This window comes from Phyllostomus hastatus, unplaced genomic scaffold, assembly GCF_019186645.2.
Source record: "Phyllostomus hastatus isolate PE091 unplaced genomic scaffold, TTU_PhHast_1.1 phas_scaffold_93, whole genome shotgun sequence".
NCBI lineage: Eukaryota > Metazoa > Chordata > Mammalia > Chiroptera > Phyllostomidae > Phyllostomus > Phyllostomus hastatus.
In genome coordinates, this window is record NW_025334042.1 from 46,272,016 (window position 1) to 46,297,312 (window position 25,297).

Consider the following 25,297-nt stretch of genomic DNA (forward strand, 5'->3'; position numbering starts at 1 on the left):
CCTCAGTCTGAAATTCCTGTAGCTGTACATGTATAAATTCTAGTTGATTAGTTACTCTAATGACTATCTCCTGAATTACAAGTGTTCAGCAGTCACAACGGATTGGACAGACTTCATGGATGCCTCCCGTTCTGATCCCTTACCACTGTGACCGGAGACCCGGAGCCCTGTACAGCACACCGAGCTTTCATGAAAGAGTCAGAGACACAAAGCTTCAGACCCGGGCCCCTCCTAAATAACTCTCAGACTACAGCAGTCTGGAGCTGGAATCCCAGCCACTCAGCCCCACAGGACTCCCAGGCTGAACTGATGAATCCTTGTTGTTTTGGAATTGCTGTGGAGGCTAATGCTGAGTTAAAAAAATAAATAAATAAAAAATCAACAGCTCTCTCCTCTCCTCTGTAGGAAGAACCACAGGGATACAAGTCAGGGGTAGAGGATCCCTGTTCTAGGAAAGAGAGCTGCACAATAACCTTTAAGGTTCCGGTTGTTCTCATCACTTCTTAAGAGCAAATGCATAAGGAAAGCAAGAACAACCCACAGACCCTGCTCCCTCCACCCATCCCACTCCAAAAAGTCTACAGGATTTTAATAAAATGTTAGTGGCTCTTTGTTTTATCATAAATAATTAAAATCCTGAAAAGAACACGTTTTGAACCCTACAAGGCAAATTTTGAGGTGTAACACTTATAGAAGTGTCATGCTTTAGGTGGCATAAAATTTCACCTACTCGCCTGACCACATTAAAGCTATCAAAGCCTATTTCTCATTTACAAAGAGGGAATCATTTGCAGCTGATCCTATGAGCCACCTCCCTAACTCTTCTCCCCATTATTTTTAGAAGAGTGGGAAGTTCTCAGCCTTCATTCCTAAGTGATGTTGCTCTTTGGTGGGGTATGAGTCAAACAGAATTCCCTCCATCTATTCCCAGAACATGGTATATTGTAAACAGGACAAAACTGCCCTTTTACAGAAAAATCTTACACATGGGTAGTAATAAAGGGTCAAAGAATATGGCTATCTCAGTAAAAGTCTGAATAGGAAAGCCTATTTAAAGGAATGCAATTTCACTACTTAAATATAGCACAGCAAATATTACAAACTCTGCCATAAAATGAGAAAATTATATTGCCAATAGACTAATATTGCCTAGTAACATATCATAAACATTAGAAGTCTTAACATACAGAAATTAAATTATTAGTTGTTGAAATTAAAACAATAATTACAAGTTCTAAGGCCACTGTCTGCAATAGTCAGACATTTAGTCTGAAACTGGGTTGCTTACCCAAGCTCAGCAGGACATATATAAATAACAGAGAAAAGAGTAACTTTTAAGCTTTTACACTATAATAATCACATGGACATTTTTCAATTATTATAAGTTAGAACTATCATTATATCAAAAGCTGCCAAAAATTTACTTTCCTTCCCCTATTTCCGATGGGTGTACCAGATATAAGTAAGTACTGAATATTATCATGTCCACTTAGCAAATTTAGGTAATGAAAACTGCTATAATCTTTAATTAACAGGAATATCAGCATACCCCCAAGAACAAGAAAAACTTAAAGGTCAGAAGGAAACAACAAAGTACAAAATGAAAAGCAAGGTTAACTATTAAGTCCTCAGTCATTTGGGGAAGGAATGCAATTGTAGCAGCATTATCAGAAAGCAGAGAGAAAGGCAAGAAATGGTGTGAAAAGGAGCGCGTAGCGGCTGGGGTATCAGAGCCCACAGCCCTCCGGCCAGAGCAGGTATGTTTTTGGAGACTCACTTCAGCACATCTTACTTTAAAGGTTCAGCCAGACATTGTGTGCTAAAGGGCAATGGTTTCCATTTGGGTGCTATGAATGAGTACATGATGAATTGAAGGAGAAACAAATTAATTTTATTTTAACAATGAAGGAAAAGATTCCCCCAAATATCTTTACACAGGAGGAAGGAAAAGAAAACTGAGGAGGAAACTAAAAGAGAGGTCTGGAAGTGAACGGTAAAACTAAGTAGGCTAATACTTAGAGACAGAAGGAAGTTGTGCACCACAGGAGACAGAGATGCAAAGGAAGAAAAGCAGGCAGGTAAGCCTGGGAATCACTGGTAATAATCCTATCGCACAAGAGGTGGCACAGGTAGAGCCGGAAGGAAGGAAGGAAGGAAAGAAGGAAGGGAGGGAGGGAGGGAGGAAAAAAGGAAAGGAGGAAGGAAAGAGAGAAGGCAAGAGAAAGAAAGCAAAGGGGGAGGGAGAAGGAAGGGGAGGGAGGGAGGGAGAGAGAGAGACCCCGACCATCAGCCCCCTTCCCAACTTCTATTAGTTCAGACTTCGAAGTCACTTACAACACCAAGTTGAGAGTGGCAGCTGCGAGCCTTCTGTTACAGACTTCTACTATTAGTTGTGAACAGCATTTTGATGTTCTGGGACTGCATATGGGTTTGATGTAGTGTGGGAACTAAAGTAAAGCCCAGCAAATGGGAAGTGAGTTTACAAAAAATTCTTTAAAGATGTGTGTGCAAGCTTGTGTGGGTGTGTATCCACGCAGACCCAGTGTCACATCTCCCACAAAGTGAGAACTGCAAAGAGTCGTGGGGTTTGAAGACACGGCTCTGAGTTCAACACAGAGCACCTGGAGGAAAGCCAAGTGCAGGAGCTGCCTTCCATCTCAGAGTGCAGGGCTTGCCAAAGGGATTAGGCCACTGGCCCAGGAGGTCTCACATCCTGCTCTGAAGATGGCCAGGGAGGAGGTGTGTGCTTGTTCAACACACACACACAGGAGCACACCTGGCTGGGCAGCTGTGCAATCCGATACCACAGGGGAAAAATTTCTTCCCGATCTCAAATTGTGATCAGATTCTGCCCTGAAGCATAAGGCTTAAGTGTCCTTGCAACTTTTATCCAGAAGAAAGACAAATATACTAAGGAGTCCTTCTTCAACACCAGCCAGGACTCAGAAAAATGGAGGAAGTTCAGAAAAAAACCAGGGTCTGGTTACCCTTGCCCACTGAAGACTGGTTAGAACCAAAGTTATTCCTCACCAACCCTGACTTCATGGAACCGTATTTTCAATAAAAGTAATTGCTAATATATAACAGCACCCCCCCCCCTTTTTTTGGTAATGCTTGCCACATAAATGAAGAACAGTGGAAAGTCCTTTATCAGATTGCACACCACAATGTAGGGTTTGGAAAATATGATAACTTCTGCACGGACACTTATTATTCCACTCCTATTTATATTTCAACAGCTCGTTAAGAAATTTTCTCCTAGGCGGGTCAGTTTTTAAGCAACTTCAAGTGAAAACAATGACTGATAGCCTAATAGAGTCATCGAGCTTCAAATTTTATTCTTAAGCAGGTTACTAGAACTAGGATCATAATTCCTCCCAGAACTAAATGGGGGCAGTCCCAAGATTAGCTTGTGATACCCCAATTGTCAGGAACCTTAATTCCCATCAGTGCTAAGCCCCCACGTTCCCTGAACAGTCAGCTTATCACTGGATGTGGTAAGGCAAGAAGAGAGAGAGAGGAAGTGGACAGGGAAGGAAATGGCCTCTATATCAACAGTGCTGGTGGTGGACATGCTGGGCAAAGACGGCAACAGTGGGAGGAAATTTGACAACAGCACATTGTCCAAGTATGAGGTATATGAGCTGAGTTCATAAGAGGGCACACCCTTGGAGGCCACCCCCACCTCAGCAGTTTCATCAGTGCATACTTTCACTGGGAACATGTGGACCTCTGCTTCACTGTCCCCCTCGATGGCTTACACTAGCATTTCTGTAACAACTCCCAACATGCCACACAACCCCTCTTGGATCCTATCTGAGAGGGGCAAAGGTAACCTTGGCCCCCTGAGAAGACAGAAAGGACTACGGTAAAGGAATGTGGGGACAACCCACCTGTAGCCAAGATGACATCAAGGCCAGCAGGGCTGCCAGGCAGCTATAGTGTGGGTCTGGACAAGACAGCCCCTGTCAGATGGCCAGGAAAACCTGGCAGATGTCAGTGTAGGAAGAATTGTGAAAAATCCCTTGCTGGGGTCTGGTTGGGTTCAGGATATATCCTGATGCTCCAGATCCCTGCTCGACACCAACAGCAACAAGAGTAAGGCAAAAATGAGCCATTGGGGTTTATGTGAAAGGTCCAGGTACATCTGCTTCTATCTCAAAATACCTGACTTCTCCCCATTGGCCCATTTCATACTTACCAGATGGTTCATAACCCCAATACACTCCCCCAACAGTCTCCTCTTTAAGCAAACAGAATTGAGTTGTCCACTGTACACAGAAATGTTAAGGCAGCCATACCATCCACTAGACGCGACTCTGAGTTGTGTTTCTAGTCCTGTGGTATGCTCATTCTCACTAATTTAGTCCTCCAGGGCAAGACCCTGGGAGTGGAATAATAAGTCCAAGGAGATCATCATTGCACATAAGGGCAGAAGAGAACATGGGGTTTGAAGGAGAAGGTTGAAAAGAGGTGATCCACATGAAAGGTAATTGCAGACTTGGAAAGGCCATTGCAGATGTCAAAGAAGGCTCAGAAAGCTGTGATGCTCTTGCAAGTTATCTCTACCGATCGGCTAGCAGAGGAATGAGGTAGGGGAACTGGTAGTCCCACAGTGGTGACAGGCCACTGGTTCTCAGAGTCACCCAGCTAGCCATGTTCCAACTGCACATAGCTGCAACACACAGCCATCAGCTCCCTCTCCCTCGTGGAGGAGGCCTCTTGAGCCCAGTCAAGAGAAAGATGGACACATAATGAAGTTCATTCATTTTGGGCTGTCATGCTTCTTATGCATCTGGCCTAAAGGTTCTCAAGCCTCTTCTCCAGCTTTCTGTGTTCCTCTCTGGAAGGTGGGCAATCAAATGGTAAAGAATGAATGGGTGTTACGTGTGCACATGCATATTCAGTGCTTGAGCCCACAGAACACCTCAGTGTTGGGGGTGGCAGTGTGGTTAGCCCTGACATGTCATCCTGACATGGCAACAACAATGAGATGTTTCTTCCTTTGCCTTTCTTCCTCTCTCTATCTTCCAAGGGCATTTGCCCAGGATTTCAACTGTGTAAGGTCTTCATCTTATATTTTTCTTTAAAAAATATATACATATATTTTATTTATTTTTAGAGAGGGGAAGGGAAAGGAGGGAGAGGGGGAGAGAAACATCAGTGTGTGGCTGCCTCTCGAGCACCCCCAACTGTGGACCTGGCCCATAATCCTGGCATGTGCCCTGACTGGGAATTGAACTGGGGACCCTTTGGTTCAGTGTGGCACTCCATCCACTGAGCTACACCAATCAGGGCCTGCCTAGCACCTACTGATCCCATACTGGAAACTTAATAAATACCTGCTGATTTAAAACTTCTATTCAATTAACATACACTGGACCTTCTCTGTGCCAGGCACTATGCTGGACGCGGAAAATACAAAAATGAATCCATCAGACTCCTGCTCTCAGTGGATGTTCAGCTCTAGTTAGAGGATGATAAACAATTAAACTATACCAGGATCATTGCAAATAACAAAGGCATGTTCAACACAGCATGTTCAACACTGTGCCTGTCAGCAACAAGGAAGGCTTCAGATGACAAATTGGCTACAGGGCAGAAAAAGGATCAGGAAAAGATTCCAGGCATAAAAGTTCATTATGCGGCTTGGGAGAACAGCAGGTTGTTGGTTGGAACATAACGTGGAGGGGGAGGCTGGAGATGATTCTAGAAAGGCAGGTCGTGCAGGGCTTTGCATGCCATGATAAAGAGCTGGGTTTTACCCTGAACTTCAGTGTCAGGAAGAAACTGGTGTGACGAAGTTCTGTTTGCAAAGACTTATTCTGGGTTGGATTGGAAAGTGCATGAGTGGAGCTAAGACAACTAGATGAGACGGAGCTGAAGATCCTTGGGTCAGAAGGAAGACAGCGCGAGTCGGGATGGAGAAGAAAGAACAGCGCACGAGGTACTGGGTGTGGGTCCAAGAAGAGAGTACATCTGTCCTCAAGAAGCCTACGATCCAGTAGCCTAACAGAGCAACGGTGGCTGAGTCCATCAGTGCACCGAGGACCAGAGAACGGTCATCATGCACTTTCCATAGTCCTGGACGGCTGTTGTGGCAGTGCTGGCTTTAAGCTGGCCTTTGAAGAATGACAGAGAGGTGACTTGGCAGAACTATTCATTCACTCTCCTTCTTTTGGCTATTCTCCCCTGAGTTTCATGTCCTGAATGGTTTTATTTAGCTCCGTCTTTATGGTATAAGACTCTTAGATGGATTCTCTGAACAGAAACCTCCACCAGAAATAGCTGCTATCTTCTCTCACATTAATGCTGCTCATCAACACCTCTTGACAGTATCTGACCTACGTGGGGCTAAATAAATAAATAAAAACAACATTAATAAGGCTCTGCCAGGCTGGCAAACTGATCCAGTCAGAAGATTATAAAAGACACCTGTTTTTGTTTTTGTTTTTTGTTGTTGTTGTTGTTTTTTAACACAGCAGCTGCAAACACAGTAGAAGCATGGTGTCCTAGTTACAAGAGAGTTCTCATTAAAATCCAACAGCAGCAGAAATTGATGAACCAATTTTCAGCTACAACACCTGAATGTAAAAAGAAGTTCAAGTTAAACACATAACCCTGCTTTGCTGAACTTGGGAACAGGAATGCTAGTTTGCTTATGGGGAGGTCATTATCTCTTCATCCAAGTATTCTAAATCCCTAAAGCATCTATTATATTCTTAGGGTACCCTCATAAACAGAATGAAGCTTTCTGAAGCATGGTTGATTTATGGCCTGTGGTTGACCAAACACTTCTTCATTTAGGCCAGCTTAAAAAACAAACCAGGATATAGCCCAATGTAGAATGTGGATACTATTCAAGGAGCAAATAAACAACACTTAAAATTATTTTTTCAGTTCATTGGCTACTGCAGATATATACACATGTAAGCTACCAACTTACAAACACCACAGCAAACTATTTCATAGCTGCAATGTCCATATTACCTACCCAGACCAGACCAGGCAGCCGCCCTTGGAAGCTGCTTGTTAATAGCCCCTCAGATTGCTATTTAACAATCCACTTATAGCCCGGTAGAAAGCCAACCCTCCAAGGAGATATATTTTATATCTCTATGTAGGATTTCTTCACCACAAGGCTGGGTTTTGTGCACCCTTCCAGTCTATAAGCCAGAAATCACATTATAACATAGTTTCTGTGACTTACAATCCTGTGAGCATGCCATATATGGGCACGTATGCAAAGAGAGTCACAAGAACAAACCCCTGGAATAAAAGCAGAATGATGCCCAAGAAAGCACAAGTCATATCATACAGTCCTGACCAGGACTAAATATAGCACATCAAGGCGTGGTGTCAGCTACTCTCTCACTGTTCTCACTAGACATGCTAATTCTAACCTCCAGTGTCAATTCTTAAGCTTGAGCCTTCAATAACCACCTCGGAACCTTACCCCAACCCAAGAAGCTCCTTTCTAGGCTTTGGAGTGTGGAGCAATCTTTCAATGCACTTCAAGTATGAGGCCAAGAATGTACACAAATGCAAGCAGAGAGTGAACCTTAAGTTGCTATGTGCCACGCCCCCCAAAGCCTAACACTTGTGCCCTGGGGACACTAGGACCAGCAGAGAGACTGTCTTTCTGGAAAACGGTATACTAAAACCCCTGATGTGCTAGGCATGGTCAACTGCCCAACACGCACCCAGCCAGACTAATGCATGCCTCACCCTGCCTGGAGAAGTATGCAGCCAGACCTCCCCGAGTAGCAGAATCTTGTCAACACAAGCCCCACTCGGAGTCCCAAAAAGATTAGAGAAGTAAAGCCGCGGAATGCAAGACCCTAAGAAGAACCACAGACACCACCAATCTGCGGACCAGAGCTGGGAGGTGAATTCTTTCCAATAACCCCTCTGGCACTTAGCCCGGCAGTCCACAAACATGTGCTTCAAGGCAGAGTCACGGAGTTTGCCTTGGGTTCCGCAGATCATCCTACACTGCATCCAAATAAGAAACAGGACATGTTGTGAACTCACTGTCACCTATAACCTAGATAGAAATGAACCGAGAGGCAAGAGGCCTACCCTCTCATCCACCCACACTGACTCCACAGTAGACCTTTAAATACCACAGCTGAAATGGAAATGCGCACAGAACCTTCTTTCCCTTAAATCGGACTGCTCCACATGATGGCTAACCACAAAAGCACCCACAGGCCTTCCCCCTACCTTAGAGAGCTACCACTTGGCCATTTTCCCAAAATTTTCGAGATAGACAAATTCTCGTAAGAACCGGCTAACGTGAACAGTGACTGGGCCCCAGGTCCACCTCTTCCGTCCATGCTAGAATCACAAGGCCTTTCAGTGGGCCCCACATGGCTCTGGGTCTTTTATCCTTCTTGTGTTTTCAAGGTTCTTTTCCCTCGAGGCCTTTTCCCACACATCTCCAAGCTCCGCACGCTGCCTTGCATCCAGAATATAGTAAGAAAATATCATGCCATTGATGTCAGTGCCTCCTTGTTCATTTTCTAGGGTAGTCAGCTTAGAAGAGCCACAATGCCAGGAAGGGTGGGAGCGTGGAAGACAGGTACACTAATAGGTGCCCTACTTGAGATGTAACCGAACACCCAGGTCCCTTTGCCTGTCGCCCTGCCTGTCTGGGCGAAAGTTAGATACCTTTACAGCATGCTGAAAACGATTAGAGGATCATCACTCCAGCCTTCCCGTGCTCGCCAACATTCCCCTTGGATTCCATCGTGTGCAAACGCTGTGTCTGACCTCCAGCTGACTTCTGCCTGCAGGGCAGTGCACACTCGCCATCTGAGGCACGCCCTGCCAAAAGCACAGAGCCTCACAGGCACAAAAAGGCAAAACGCAGAATTCAGAAAGTGACCCTTTGTTTTTCTGGTTCTCAGAGGGTAAAGACTCTTAGCCTTCAGAATGGTATGGTCTCTATTTTCACCCTGAAGTATTTGAGTCAGCAGAGGAAGGGAAGCACTAAATGGCACGAAGTCAAGGAAGGAGCTGGCACCTTTTCAGGGGATTTGAGAGGTAGTCAGCCAAAGCAGGTCATTCAGGTCTCTGAGGCAAGAGAAGAGGAGAGTTACTCAGCCTTAGGGAATCCACAGTACTTGGACTCCATTCCCCAAATGACAGCTCTCCCACCTGGCTTACCTCACTTGGAATACAGAGGAGATAAAAGGGTGCAACGTGAGAGTGACTCCTGACCTGCTGTCCCCACCTATCACTGGCCACGACTTTCAGGACTCGGGAGTCCGGAGAGCCCTGGGTGTCAACAATGCAAGGCACCAGTCAAGTGAATTCATGACATGCATTTCTAAAATCTCTAAGATCTCCAGTCAAATGAAGGACGCAGCAGCTACAAAACATACCAGGGGTCCGATCTTTGAAATTTCCCATTTCCCAAAGCCAGGGGAGCAACTCTGGCAGGACATTGGGCAGGGGCACACAAAGAGTCCCAAAGAGAACTCACTTCTGTCCCTTTGGGAGCCGGCCTTTGATCACAAAATCAACACACGAAAATATGTAGTTGGTCCATGTGGTGGAGTGAGGAGACACTCCAGTCTGGTTTGTTCTGGCAGGAGTCTGACTGGATGGTTAAGGATCGTCTGGGAAAGACAAATGGCCCAGAAGCAACAATGAATAATGAAGGAACTGGTGTGGAGAAGTTTCCTTCCTTTGTCTGAACTCTTCAGAGCAGTCCAGGAAAGAGCTTGGCAAACTCCCACTCCCCTTTTATAAAGTCTATATTACATTTCCTCTTGCCCACTCCAGCGTGGATCTATTCATCCAAGTACTCAAAATGAGGCTGGAACAATCCTAATTCTAAATTGTCTCTTGGCCTGGGTTCTTTGTTAGAGACCTCAACACTGTTCCTAACCACACCCACAGCAAGGGGGCTACCAGAGCCCTCCCTCCCCCTCTCATCTCTCAGCAGGGCCACACTGGCCACACCTAGACCCACACTTCCGCTAGGGAACAAGGGGAAGTGCTGGGAAATGGGCAACTTCAGAGACAAACAGGCTGCTCTTTGGGGTTGGATTTTTTTTTTTAATTACAAGGCTGATTTCTATCTGTAGCTCATTTCTTCCAGGAAATACTTTACAGTCAGCACCTCATCTTTGGTTTCTGCTCCCTCACATATAGGGGATGTGAGTGAAGCAGGATTACTGACCTCATTCTACAGATAAGTCTTCAGAAAGACAAAGTTACTCGGCCGCACACTGCACACTGGGGAGGGGACAAGACAGCCGAGGAGAAATCACAAACTTTCACTGTGTTTTCCAGGAGGAGTGCAGAGGAATGATGTCTCTCTAAACCTAAGGAGCTCGCTCTTCTCATCCACGCCTGCTTCCACGGGGTCAGGAGAAGACACAGCTAACGTTCTCTCCACTATTTTTCAAAAAGGGTCATTCTCCAGTGTACATTTCACCTTCTCATTTAACTTGCATATACAAAGGAAAACTCAGGAATGCATTTCAGCTCCCTAGCAAAGAGATTATAGCTGTTCAAAACAGATACGTCAGTCCCTTAACATCTACTAAAAACAAAGGTCCCTGCGTGCCCCAAAGTAAAAAATTTGGCTTTTTCCAGCTCTTCTGTATAAACTTTCACTAAGAACCATCTATTCCCTGCTCTTGAAACTGGAAATTCACCACCCACAGCAAACAGTATCTGTTCTGTGGTCAGACAGACATGGGACTGCCTGTTAAACAAAAGCAGACTGAAGAATTGATGCTCTCTTTCAAGACTCGCCCCAGTCGCAAATAATAAGCAACTGTATGAACAAGCAGATCCCTGAATAGGTTCGAATGCTTGAGTTCTGAGTAATAACGCTAGTTAGAGTCACTGTACAGTACTTCCAGGCTTAGGTTTTTTTTCCTTTCTTTCATCTCTGGGAACTTATTCAGAACCATACTAGCTATTCCCCCCAAACTTTACTGTAACATGCAAAAGGCATTTATTATCCTGTAATTGCAGTTGGCTCGTCTCTCCTGCTGTTGAGGCGAGTATTCAATTAAAGCTAGAATAAGAGCTTTTCTGAGCATTGACTGAGTGACCCCAGCCCTAGGAGAAACTCAATGGAATAGTGACAAGCTTACTTGCTGGGAGTGAGCCAATTTGAGAGGCCTAGGTTTTAGTTCAGGCAGGGCCATGAACCAGCCACGTGAACTTGAGCACGGCCATTAATATTCCTGGCCTCTGTACTATCAACTGTACAATGTAGGAAAAGAACCAGAAAATCTCTAGGGCCAGGCCCTTCTAGATCTATATGATGTGGAGGATCATAAAAATGAAGAACTTTTTTTTTTAATCCTCATCCAAGAACATTTTTTCATTGCTTTTAGAGAGAGAGGAAGAGAGAAAGAGACACATCAATCGGTTGCCTTCTCGTATGTACTCTAACTGGGGATTCAACCCGCAACCTGGGTATATGCCCTGACCGGGAATCAAACCCATGAACAACATTCCAACCAACTGAGCCATACCGGCCAGGGCGGAATTAACTTTTTTGAAAAAACATCGTAAGACATTGGACTAGAGAATTTACATATGCCAACAGCCCTAAGAGGTAAGCCTTTTTATTACCACTTCAGACGAGTTAACAGGTTCAAGATGAAGATGAACAAGTTCAAGAACCAGAATTCACACTCAGTTTTGTCTACTGCGGTGTCTGTGTTCTTCCCCCAGAAGCACTCTACAGTGTGGCCATGACCTGGTGCCTCTTCTCAGCAACTCATAATCCCCATAAGGGAAATCGACTTCACAGATAAGAACTAAAGAACAACATCAGACAGAATAAAATACAAACCAAAATCTGAAGTCGGCGTGATTGGCACTACACTGTGGCAACACACATCACTGAGCACATTCGCCCACAGGACTCACACCAGCAGGGTAACACATCCTTTTCGGGTCACTCAGGAAATGAGATCGTTTTCCGTACGTCTGACTCCCACATACCAAGGGAAAACACCCCTGAGGAGAACATAAGGTCTGGTGAGCCTGCAGATTTATTGAAGACTTCTTTCCTGGCTTCACTGGAGAGTGAAGTATTTTTCATAAGTCACTTGTCCAGATAACTGAAGTGTAGCCTTTTCGAGCTTACCTTTATTTTATGCCAACCATTTTTTGTTGGAGAGCTTTCCAAAATGCATGACATTACTTCCTCATTTCCTAAATCTTGTAATTTAAAGTTTGTCTTTAACTAGGATGTCATTATTACGATCACGTATATCATCAGTCATTGCGTGGTGCCATACAGCGGGGTTTAACTCTCTGTATGTGTGTCCTTTTGATGGCGCTATGCTTTCAGGATTCTTGTCGTTTTCTTATCAGTTTTCCTTGGCCACACTGTTAGAGAGACATGGCCTGAGGACAGAACACCTGATTGGGACTCTGGCTCAGACACAATGAACAATGTGACCTCGGGCATGCTATTTACAAGCCTTGGGACTCAGTTGTGTCATCTGTTCCATGAGAAATTTGGGTTATTCTTTCTTAGTCCACTCTTAGTACCTCCACAGCACACCTGCCTCTCTGCTTCCTTCTCTATGTCTGCTCTGAAAACATGCTTCATTATAGCTGTCCGAATCCAGAAAGTTATGAAGTAAAAGCCAAAATTCTCTCTTCGTTCAAGTAAATGAAAACAACACCAGTATGGTCACACGATCAGGTGAAAGGAAAAAAAGATTATTCCTTTGGTAGAGGGGGATAATCAGGGAACACCTAAAAACACTTCAAATAAATTCTTAGAAATCAGTTTTAAAAATGTACATGAAGGATGGTTTTTAAAAAAGCCACAGCATTATGTTCATGGATTGTGTAAGGAGTTTTAAAGGAAACAAAAAATTGTGGAAGGAGAAGAGACCAACCAAGGAGTGATACAGGTGAGGTGTGTACCCCTGAGGTTGGACAGGACAAGGGGATATAGCCGCAGCCTGTCACCCACTCAACTAGGAAGTAATTGGGCACTAGGAGAAAGAAGAGAGGCAGAGAGGAAAAAGAAAAGTTTCTCAGAAAAACATGAAGGGCTCAAAATGAAGCCAAATGAAAGACAAAATATGACCAGAGAACATCGGGTTGGTATAAAAACGGAATATCTGAACATTCATTCCAAAGTAGGTAGCACGGTGTGACCGCCTGGCTGTCCCTACTGTGACAGCAATGCCTGCTACATCCGGGCTTCAGAGGAGACCAGAGAGGGAGCCAAAGTCAGGACTTCGATGAACATCTCTACCCGCTCCATTCCCACCTCTCAGCTTGGCTTACCCAAAGCCCTGCCATCTCCCCATCACTCTTAGTTTCCCAGTTTTCTTCATAGCAATGGCAGCACTTGAGGACAGCATTGTGGAAAACGCTTTGGAGTTGTAGTCCCATGATGCAGATTCTGGCCCTGCAGTTGCAGGTACAGCCTATGAGATCTCAGGCCAGTACATCACCTAGCCACTCTGGGCTTCACATTCCTCACCTGCAAAATGGGGAGAAAAACTGCGTCCCTGAGAGGGTTGTTAAGAGTAAATGAGAGATAATGTAATAAAAGACTTAATGCAAGGACCATCCACTAAATGATGCGGGTGGTGGTGATGGAGGAGGAGGGAAAGGAGGAACTGTGGAAACAATGGCCACTAAAACAGCACACAAACACCTTTGATGACATAGAATGGAGAAAGCTCCCAAAATGCAAGTGTTCTACAGCTTCCCATAAGCACGGTCCTCAGGACTAAGTGAGCAGGTACACGCACCTAGAAGTCCACAGCAATCGAGCACAAGCTAATGCCTTCCTTATTCAGCCCCCTTTCCTGCCCATACTCTGAAAATTCCACCTCATTTACACAAAGACCAGGTGAACTGTATATTTTCACAACCTAAGAAGGAAGGGTTATCAAGCAAATAACATATTTGCCGTAATGTGCGTATTTTGACACGGCAGGAACAGTTTCAAACACACAGTAGCGCTCGTTCCAACAGATGACGCAAGTCATTTTTGCCTGTTCGCTGAGGTGCCCCAGTAGGCAACCTTTTATTAGTCTGGTTCCCATGTGTTCAAAAATCAATAAAAACGTGTTTGTTTTGGTAACAGGCTATAATTCTAACTTCTCCCTAATTCAGTCTACTGTTTTTCTCCCCAAATACTAGGTTTTTGAACAGTCTCTAAGCTGGGCCCCTTTGGGCGTGGGAACCCGGAGTACCCTCACACTCATTCTGTTCAACAAACGCACACAGAGAGTGGATTCTTAAACGCATCTAAAAACAAATACAGCCGTGAAGGACTCTGCCAGAAAACAAACTCCAGTGTTCTTTCTAAAGTAGCATTCACAGAGAAAAATACGTCATTTGTATACCCCACACCCCAGGGGGCTACATTTGACACTGATTCGGTCAGCTGGGAGATCCCACACCAAAGGGCAACTTTGGAAAACCGGTAATAAAAGGCAACTGCTCTTCAGGTCAGTCCCAACAACCCCTTGCCCCCTCACTTCCAACCTTCGTCGGCATAAATGCAGCTCAACTCTGATTTACAAGATCTGGTTTATTTCTACCTTCCTCTGGTGCCCCCGTTAGGAATATTTTTTCCACTTGACTCGCCTGTGCTGAGGGGGAGGTAAGCTACTTCTCTAGGACCAGCTGCCATGCTTTTGGCTGCTGTTTGAAGCAGGGAGCTTACCACACATAAATTGACATAGAAGCTTGGCTGCTCCCGGATAAAAGAGCCTATGGTCCACTCAAGGATTCCTCCAAAAAAGCCCTGATAACATGTCCAGTGCCCTCAGCTCAAGGCGGAAGTACCAGTCCCTCATACACTGAAAAAAAAAAAGCAGGGAGTCTTCAGATAGCTGGTCCTGCAGTCCCCAGGACCATCCTCCTGTCCTCAGGCATGGCCCGTGTAGGTCTGGTGGCCAACAACGTGAACCTCAAACCTGGGAGTGCATTCGAGTGCGGGGCAAGGTGGTCCCTGATGCCGAAGGCTTCATGCTGAACCTGGGCACAGATGGCAACAGTCTGTGCCTGCACTTCAGTCCTCGCTTCAAGATACACAGGGATGTCAACAACACTGTAACAGCAAGAACACAGGGATGAGAGGGAAGGAGCATCGAGAGCCTGTCTTCCCCTTCCAGCCTGGAAGTGTCGCAGAGGTGTGCATCACCTTCAACAAGGCAGAGCTGACCATCAAGCTGCCAGATGGATACACCTTCAAGTTCCCCAACCGCCTCAACCTGGAGACCATCAATTACATGGGAGCAGAAGGCGACTTCAAGGTCAAGTGTGTGACCTTTGAATGAAGGCAGCCAAAAACCCATAACCCCCCCCATAAAAGCAGCTGCCTCTGAACCAGCAAAAATAAAAGTACTGTTGCTTCTACCGCCAACATTGGATATGTGAAGAGCTATCTGCACAATCATGTTCATTGCAGCTTCATTCACAACAACCAGGAGATAGAAGTAAACCAATGTCCATCAACAGATGAATGGATAAAGATCAGGCATCTACATTACATGGAATATTGTGCAGCCTTAATAAAACAGAAGGAAACCCTGTCACATGCTATAACATTCATGAGCCTCAAGCATATTGTGCTAAGTGAAATAAAAATAATGTATGATTGTGCTCATGTGAAGTATCTAAAGTAGTTCAAATCAAGGGCTGGGAAGAGAGTAAGGAAAACTAATGTTTGGTGGGTACAGAATTTCAGGATTGCAAGATGAAAAAGTTCTACGTATCGGTAGCACAACAATGTGAATATACTTAACACTACTGAACTGCACACTTAAAAATAGTTAAGATGGCTCTGACCGGTGTGGTTCAGTTGGTTGGATACTGTCCCACAAAGCGAAAGGTTACTGGTTCAATTCCTGGTCAGGGCACATGCCTAAGTTGCTGGTTCAGTCTCCAGTTGGGGTGTATGCAAGGAGCAACCAATCAACATTTCTCTCTCACATGCATGTTTCTCTTCTTCTCCTTCTCACTCCCTTCTGCCCTCTCTAAAAACAAGTAAAATTTTTTTAAAAATTTTTTAAAAAGGCTAAGATAATAAATTTAATGTTATGTGTTTTGTACCATAATAAAAAGATTACTGCTGCAAATGGTACAAATATAAGTCCATCAAGCCCTTCTTCCTCATCCCCCACTCCTACTCCTTCTTCTCACATCTAACAATACACCCTCTCTGCCGCATGTGCCCCCCACTCACCATCTTCCTTTGGCACAAACTTCCGTGCCCTCATACCAGCTGGCTTGTGATTAAAATGGACCACGCTAGGAAGTGCCACAGAGAGTGCGACCTATTGTATCGAATTTCCTTGGCCTTTTATAGGACTGAGAACCAGGAGGCCTGTGTGGCTCTAAACATGGCTCAGTCACCAATCAGCTGAAGCAAACCATTTAGCTCTCTGGACCTCCTCTCTATAAAAATAGGACATTGGCCCAGTGATCTCTGAGATCTTCCAGCTCTGAGAGTCTAAAAGTTCCCTGATTTGACTGATAAGAAACTGAGGAAAACACAGAAGTCTGATAATCTGAACCTTCTAAAGTGATTCCTGAACTCCCTTTGTTGTATCTTTGATTCAATTCCTTTTTCTTGTTTGTTTGTCTTTGTTTAGACATAAAAGCAGTTCTTGAAAATTTTATCAAAATAATACCAAAATTCTACTGATGATAATTTTGGGGCAGACGCAGGGCCTGAAACAGCAGTGGAACCCTAATAAATACTTTGTGCAAACTAGAGATGAAGGTGTTAAGTCACTCTGAGGTGCACAGGGACAAACAGAGGAAAGGGCTAAGACCTCATCCCAGGCCTCTCTTCGAAACAGCAAGCATTACTAAGAAAGACTTCCGTGCCATGTGCCAAGCTAGGTACTAGGACACAAGTTAACCACCATTAAACTCAAGGAGCTCAGAGTCCAACAGGGGAAACCCAGAGAGCTTTCCAGTTAGTAGCAAAATAAAAAGATTTCGTCTGTGAAGAAAGCCAACCAGGACAGAGGGCAGGGAAGGGGGACCAGGGAAGTTATATGACTAGGTTTTGTTTTCTGGATAGCCCTCCCCGACTACAGTGCCGTGCCAAGCCTCACAGAGCACTGTGTCTACTGGGCCATAACCACTTTCCGCTGCAACTTGGCTGAACTTAAAACTGAACAGGTGACTTGAAGGTGAAGGCTGATGATGGAAAAGACAGCCTCTTCCTTCCTCCTTTGACCAGTACAGTCAGCCACTAAATCCTCTGAAAAAAACACAAAAATCATTGAGTCTTTTATGTAGTTAGCTGTCCCTGTCCTCAAATTTAAACAACTCCAAATGGTCAGAAACGGAAGCATTTAACCTCTCTGGAGGACAGTGCCACTATACATGCGGGCAGCTCAATGAAGGGATTGGGGATGGGGGCTCATTGATAGTTTAGGTGACCTTGAGCTAGTTGACCTGTCATCTGTAAAATGCAGGTCTGCTATTAACTTCCCTAGGTGAAGGGAACACGCATAGAAAGCACAAAAGGAACATAGAAGCCACTATCATGCACACATTGTCAACCAGCACCATATAAATGACGTTTATAAAAGTGACACTGATTGACTCAGAAACTTTCACCTTGGAAATTCCACCTACATGGTACACTCGTCAGAAGTAAACAAAATCCTTCCTAAGGAACTGACTGCCTGCTGACCAGCTGCTAGTAAGGAATGAGAGCAAGTGAGGAAACTTGCAGGAGCAGAGAGGAGTGAGGGAAATCTCTTCACATGCAGAGAGCCTTCCATGCGACATGTCTCCAGCACATCTGATTCATTAGCTCACCCTTGAAAGGTTCTGACATTCCTTCTCTACTCCACAGAAAAGTGTATTGTTTACCGGACTCCAGAAGCAATCCCAGTACTTGCTTGCAGGTTACCAGCAAACATATTTGTTATGCACTGTACCACATCCCAAGGACTAAATGAAACACTGCACCCCCCACCAGAACATTTTCAGATGACCTGGAATAATCCCACTCCTTGATCTCCAGCACTTGTTATTGGAACATTGTGAATTAAACAAACTCCTCGGAAAAAATACACTTCACATATGCGCACTGAAACAGCAAGTCTGTAAGTGTGTATACTTGATCCATAAAGAACAACCCAAAATAAGATACTTCTACTACTAGTGTAGAACCTTAAATTTATTTTTGAATTACATAGAAATACAGAGTCATGAGAAGAGGCACCTAAAAAGAAGTCAAAAACTAAGTATGACAAAAGAAATGACAGGCGAACTATGGCTTCAATTTTTAGGTCACATTTAAGAAAGTGTTTTGTTGGGGTTTGCGACTGGTTCTGCATGTGCAGGTACGGAAAGGGGCTACTGCGCCCTTTTCCCACTAAAACACACAGTGAAATGAGCCACTTGGTAGCAATTCTGCCTGCAGCACGCACTCAGAAGCCTATCAGAACAGTAAGGATAACAGTCTCTTTAGAGGAGGCATCGAGAAAAGTCACAGGAAGATTTTTCTGTTGTTGTTTCACCCTAAAATTACTGCCCATCATTGGCCCAGGTTTTCCTGGTGTCAGATTTACTGGCCTGCTAAATACAATTTACTGATTTAATACCCCGTTATTCAGTTACCTCTGTTTGCGTTATGAAGTGTCAAATAAATTAGATTTTCCGTACTGTAGGATTTTCTGAACTTGTTGGAGTGTTTAATTTACACAGCAAAAGAAACTGGTTTTGGAAGTATCAAAGTACCCTAAGTTCTTTACTCTGACACCCCCTCCACCACAAAAGTATCGCTACCCACCCCCCACCCCCGAGATATGTACAATCACAGAAGTCCAAAAGTTTCATTGGGCATTTTTGTAAGGCAAAAACAAGGAAATGCAACCGACTTTTCCAGTTCACATCAAACCCATGAAAACCTTCCCTGGTAAGAAACTAAAATCTGAGTGTAAGTATGAAAACTTAGTAAGCCAACCTGATAAAATACTGTATTTCCTCTAAACAGATCCTAATGGCAAAGCAGTGTTCAAACAGGAATGGTTTCCCTAATTTCCCCACAGATGAAGAAAACAGGTTATTTGTTCATTGTTTCTGCAGTGTCTACTCAATAAACACACACTAAATAGGCCAAACCAAAACCAAACAAACTTCAGTTTCAGTCTTTCACAGAAGCGGACGCCTTTTCCACCTGGCTACTAATGGAACAGTGAAATAAATAAAGTGCACAAGAAATGCAGCCATGGGAAAAAATAATTGGGGGAAATGGATAAATCATTCTGCCTCCTCAAGGTGGCAAACTTTACAACAACTTCTGAGAAGCAGCAAACCGAAGCACCAACAGCCTAGATTAGAGATAGATAGATAGATATGCACAAACAACACTACTTGGAAATCAAGCACGGTGTTTGCAAATATCCAGCACATTGCATTTGCAACACTGCAAAACACGGCCAGAAAGCCGGGAGATTTCTACTCTTAGATACCCTCCCTGCACTGTCAAACAGGGAAGGTCATTTTGCCTGGTCACTCAGATAATTCCTTCTCTCCCTGCATCACAGGAGTTTTCTACTTTGAGATTGCTCCACTTTCACATGCATCCGAGTAAAATAACCATTCAGCAACTTTATTCACCTTAGTTAAAAGGAAAAGGGGGAGAGAAAGAAAGAGAAAGACATTCATTGTGCAATGCCCAGGAAAAGCTGACACCAGGACTGTCTCTCCGACAAGCGCTTGCAATTGCCGACGCGGGGAGGGGGTGGGGGGGTGGCAGAATCCTGTCTCATCAAACCTAGGGAGTCCTTAAAAAAAGAAATGATTCCATCCCAGTAGGGGCCGGAGAACTTTTTTTCTAAGGAGACCACCCCTCCGGAACAAAAGTTACATTTCAGTCACATGGTGGGAGTAGGAGTAAAGAGCAGTATTTTGTTTTTGTTTTGTTTTTTTTAAGCGCACTAATTACGAGGGTGTTTTACAGTTCTAGAGACCACTCAGGCTCCTCCTGACCAATTGTGACGGGCATTTCATTGTCAAAAAGAAAGCGGGTGGCGTGGGGGCGATGGAGCCGACAGGGGGCTCGGCCGGAGGAGTAGCAAGGTTACACTAAAGGGTACAAACAGCCGCCGCGAGCTGTATCTCCTTCCCTGGCACCCCAAATAATTTACTGCGATGAGAACGACTGCAACAGCCCCCTCTGAAGAGCCCAGCACGACTACCCTGGCCGGCGCAGCTCAAGGTTTCCGATCACGGAGAAGGAGGGGGAGAAGATCTTTACCTTAATGCTACACTGAGCAGGAGTCTCAGACATGTCTCACAGCGAGAAAGATCAGGAAGTTCTCAGTTTTTTTCCACTTTCCTTTCCTCTCCCCAACCCAGAAACGCTCCACGGCCAGTCGGACGCGGTCATTTAAGAAGTTTCTTCAGCATCTCTCCCGGCAGCCGCCCCGGGGGTCTGCGAGCGCGCGGGGCGGGCGGGGCGGCCGGCGGAGTTGGGTGCGCTGGGCGGCGGGGGCGTGGGAGCTGAGCCCCAGCGCAGCACGGGGTCTGCAGGTCGCGGCGCGGCGACCGGGGGCGCAGCCCGGCCGGCCTCCCGCTCTCTCCTCCCACCCGCGGCCGGCGCCCCCGCCCCCAGCCCTCCCGCCGCTCTCCCTCGCTCGCTCTCTCGAATGTTTTCCTTCCTGGAAGAGAGAAACTGAAAGGCAGAACTGAGAAAGCTCTCTGCTCATTGATCTTGAGAGTTTCAGTGCAGAAACTGACGCGAATTCCCAGCACTGAGCTCTGTCTCTTAAAGGAGCCACCAGGAAATAAAAGCTCGGGTTACAGCCCGGCATCGGGGAAATAAAAGCTGGACGGGGGGAGGGGCGCCGACAGGGGTGCAGGCGGAGGAAACCCGGGAAGCGGGGCCGCGCGAGGCTGGGCCGGCTAGGCGGGCGGCACGGCCCACCCACCACAGCACTGCCCAGGCGCCGGCGCCCGCCCTCCTCGCCGCGCCCCTCTGCCGGCTCGGGAGCTGGGTTTCCTAGGCTGAGCCAAACAATTGCCTCGCTCAAGGAAGACACGGTTAAAGAACGTTACACCGGGGTCCAGGAAACCACGAAACAGGTTTATTAAACGCCTCCCATCTTCCCCAGCTCCGTCTCTTTGATGCACAAGGTTTTCTCCCACAAAGCACAGAAAATTACATAGGAAGGGACATTCCAGTAAGGACGCAGAACCCAAAGGAGGAAATAAAACAATAGCCTTTGTTCTGCTTCTCGACTGCTGCCTCTTTAAGAGAATCCACCAGGAAATGGGAGATCGGATTACAGCCTGCACACCGGGAAATGTGGGGAGAGCGAGCGCCGGAGCGAGACGCCGGAGACAAAGCCCCAGTGGCCGCGCTGCAGCCGCAGCAGGACGCCCGGGTGGGGGGATTCCCCGCGAAGGTGGGCTCTCCGAAAAGAGGACGCACAGCGCGCGCTAGCCTGAGGCTGCGGCCGCCGCAGGCGCTTCCCCAACCGAGCACGCGTTCTAGGGAAGGGAAGGCTGCTGGGCAGTTATCAAAGACAGTTGAGTTCCTTTTCCTGACCACCGCCCCCCCCCCCCGCCTTCCTCCCTGTTTCGGAATACTCCGTCCATTTAAAGAAATAGCGGTCGCTACCAACCGAAATAGGTGACTCGACTGCAAAGTTGACAGGACGTGTTCCTGAAAATAAAAGCCCTTCCCAGGACCACTGTTCTGGAACCGTCCTCGGCTGATTGAAGGACTTTGCGACCCTGCCAGGGGAGCAGTAAATGATTGGAAAAACAATTGAGGGGGAATTGAAGTCTGTGGGGCTGAGGGTTCTAGCCTAGGGTATGTATAAGAGGTCTGATTATTTTTTACTATTATTTATTGTTTCTCTAAGCGCTGTTAAGTATCCACTTCTGAAAACTGAAAACATTATAATTATATTTAAATCCCAAACTTTGCTAATACATGCATAGAAGTTTAACGTGTGGAATGTGTGTTATGTTACAGTTATACAGATGCATATATAAAAACATAGTGTGTGTGTGTTTATGCTTAGAGACCAGGACAAATTTCCCAGACTCTCCCCATCCTACATGCTGTCCTTCACTTCTCCAAAAGTTCAGGCTTTTTCACGTCCTCCTCAGAACACTCTGAGCCAGAATGTATTAAAGAGATTGGGGTGGAAGAGTCCTGTTGCTGGGAAGGTGGGAATAACGAATATTTGTAAGCGTCTAGGGACCTCAGCAGTCTTTGTCACCTGGTAGTCCTGTCCTCCGCAAGAGACCTCATGTCCACAACAACTCTTGGATCACCTGCTGCCTCCCCACCCCAGCAATTATCTATCTGCCTTTGATCTCTGGGCTGATGTTGCAAACGTTGGTTCTGATGTGCTATTGCTGGGTTAAATCTTAGAAACCTCGGTTTCACATACTTATCAATGTCATAGTTGGCAACTCACTCTCAACTTCTATAAATAGGGGTGCGGAGTAGTATCTATCTAAGATTCTTATGAGTATTAAATGAGCAAATATACACGAAATGTTCAATTACTTGAATAGTTGTTACATACTATATGTGCTCACCTAATGTTAGCTTCAATTATTTAACTATGACTGAAACAACTCTCAACTTCCCTTTGTATCTTCTTCCCCAAGTGACTCACTGAAGTAGCAGTTTGCATTAGAATGTATTGTATGTAGTGCCAAAGCAAAATACACAGTAGCAACTGTGGCAAAAATTGCTTTTAGACTAGGAATCGGCTATCTCTTCTTGTGAAGGGGCCAATAATAAATATTTTAGGCTTTGTGCACAGAGGTAAAATTGAGGACATTGAGTAGATACTTATATAACAGGAGAGAAAACAAATATCCACAATTTTTTATTGACAAAAATGTAAAGTCCAATAGTAATAACAATTGTAATACAGGTCCAATGATGAGAGGAATGGAACCTTTTCTCTGGAGGTGGGGCAGAGGGTAGCATTTCACTTAAACCCCAATTCAAAGTGTTCTCTGTCATCAAAACTTACTGTAAATACTTATCTGTTAATATTGATCTATAATGAGATTTTTACAGATTTCGTTTTAAAAAATAACCTTCTCACCCAGGCAAGTACTGTCAAATATATCAATCCAGCAGCATATTATTTTTTTTACCATATTCACTGCTTAGAAGGCATTTATACAATCTATTAGAATTCTGTAAATTCTCCTGATATTTCCCCTTTAGCATGCCATTACATTGCAGATTAATAACTTCCAATTGAAGGTTAGGTGGAAGCACCAAAGTTGCATGGTTACATGGTTTTTAAATATGAAAATTCCCTTTTCACATACATCAAAATCCACAAACCACTGTTGGAACTGTAGTTTGAGTTGATAAAAAATTAAATGCTCCAAATTTGTGTCTAACTGGAAATCTTAATTCTTGTTTTAACTTTTGACAGCATGGGAAGTATATAAAGCAGATTAATATTATTTGTGATTCAAATAATGTTAGTTATGTCAAAGCGACTTAATTGCAACATAAGCTTCACACATAGCTCTCTTGCCTTGTAGTTTTAGGTTGAATTCATGAAAACCATTATCACGTCTATAGCAAAAGCTAATTTCCAAAGCCATTCAGGGTTCAGTAATAGTCGTTGAGGGAAGTTCTTTTCATTAATTTATTCCCATTTGTCAATTGTTTCCTCTGTGCCTTGTTTCCTGACTTCTTTTGCATAAACTGGGTGTCTTTTTCATATTTTGTTTAAATTCCTAGATTGTCTTTCTAGCTTTTCTTCTGTATATTAAATACAGTGGTTGTTCTTGAAATCACAATTTGCATCTTTAATGATCACAGTTTATCTTCAGATAATATTATTTTAGTTTATGACTGTAAGAAATTTACCACAGCATGTTTTCATTTGTCCCTCTCCCACCCTTTGTATTGCCTTATATTTAATTCCACATGTTATACATTGTCGGATTTTTGACATTTAAAAATTGTGAATATATGTATTTAATGAAGATAATAAAATATGTGTCTCTTGTTAATTTGCCCAGATATTTGTCCTTTCCGGTACTTTTTTATTACGTCTTGCAGACCAGCTGTCATTTTTCTTTGGCCTCAACAACTTTTTACAACATTTCTTGTATTGTAGTTTGTTGAACATGAAGTCTCTCAGCTTTTGTCTGCATGAGGATGTCTTTATTTCACACCCATTTTTGAAGGATAATTTTCACTGTATATAAAATTTTAGGTTGACAGATTTTTTCCCCCTTTTGGCACTTTAAATATGTCATTCTATTTCTGTCTCCATTGTTTTCTTACTAAAAGTCATTTGTAGTTCACATTTTAGCTTCGTGTGTGCCATGAATTTTTTTTTTTTTTTGGATACTTTGAACATCTGCTCTGTAAATGTGGTTTACAGAACTTTGACTGTGATGTGTCTAGGTATACTTTTCTTTCTGTTTACTCCGCTTGCTGTTGGCTGCCGTTCATGGAACTGTAAGTTGGTATTTTTCACTATATTTGGAAAATTCTCATCTATTATCTCTTCGAATATTGTTTCTGCCCATTCTCTGTCTCCTCACCTTTTATTACTCTAATAATACAGATGTAGAACTACATAATATTGTTCCACAGGTCTCAAATGCTGTTTTTAAAATAATTTTTTCTTTGTGTGTTTCAGTTTGGATGCTTTCTATTTATCTCAGATTTCTTTCCTCTGTATTGTCCCTCTTACTGTTAGGCCCAGTTTTCTAATGTTTTACTTCTAATATTATTTGTAGCATCTCCATTTTTATATTCTCCATCACTTTTCTATAGTTGCCCGTATCTTCATTTCCACTTTTTATTTTAAGTCCTTTAACATTTTTGTCATGCTATAATTTTAACATCTGGAGCTATTTCTTGAGTAACTTCTGTTGATGGCTAACTTTCTAGACAATGGGTTACATTTTCCTGCTTTTGTGTGTCTTGATTTTAATTTTCAATTTATGTAAAAATTTAGTAGACAATGAATTAAATTACATTTTTCTCTAAAAAGGCCACTTTATAAGGCCACTAGATTGAGGCTGAGTAACTAATAATCCAGATTGTATTTATTCTATACTTATAGTTGAGGCAGATTTGGGCTCTGTTGTAATTTTTTAGTTTGATTCAATTCACCACTAGCCTCAAATATTTTCAAGTCAGGATCAGGACCTTTCCTATAAGCAAATATCATTTTGGAGCTGTTGTTCTCAGCCTTTCTGCTCTTCTTATATCTTCCTTAGTTTCTAGGTTTGGGAGAAGATCTCACTTCTCTTCTGCCCCAGCCCCTATCTATCTTCCTTACCTGAA

General features: G+C 44.2%; 1 protein-coding gene and 1 pseudogene across 2 annotated transcripts in view; one reads left to right on the forward strand and one right to left on the reverse strand.

Annotated features, from left to right (window-relative positions):
* Positions 1-20,820, reverse strand: part of ETV6 (ETS variant transcription factor 6) — a 219,403-nt gene extending 198,583 nt beyond the window's left edge. Inside the window, exon 1 of one of the 2 annotated variants that reach the window (XM_045829229.1) lies at positions 20,255-20,820. In XM_045829229.1, the coding sequence (XP_045685185.1) occupies positions 20,255-20,287 (33 nt within the window). In that variant the 5' untranslated portion in view covers positions 20,288-20,820. The remainder of the gene's footprint in view (positions 1-20,254) is intronic. The other variant, XM_045829227.1, reaches the window with a different exon arrangement.
* LOC123812467 lies at positions 6,773-15,302 on the forward strand (annotated as a pseudogene).
* Positions 20,821-25,297: the final 4,477 nt, after the last annotated feature.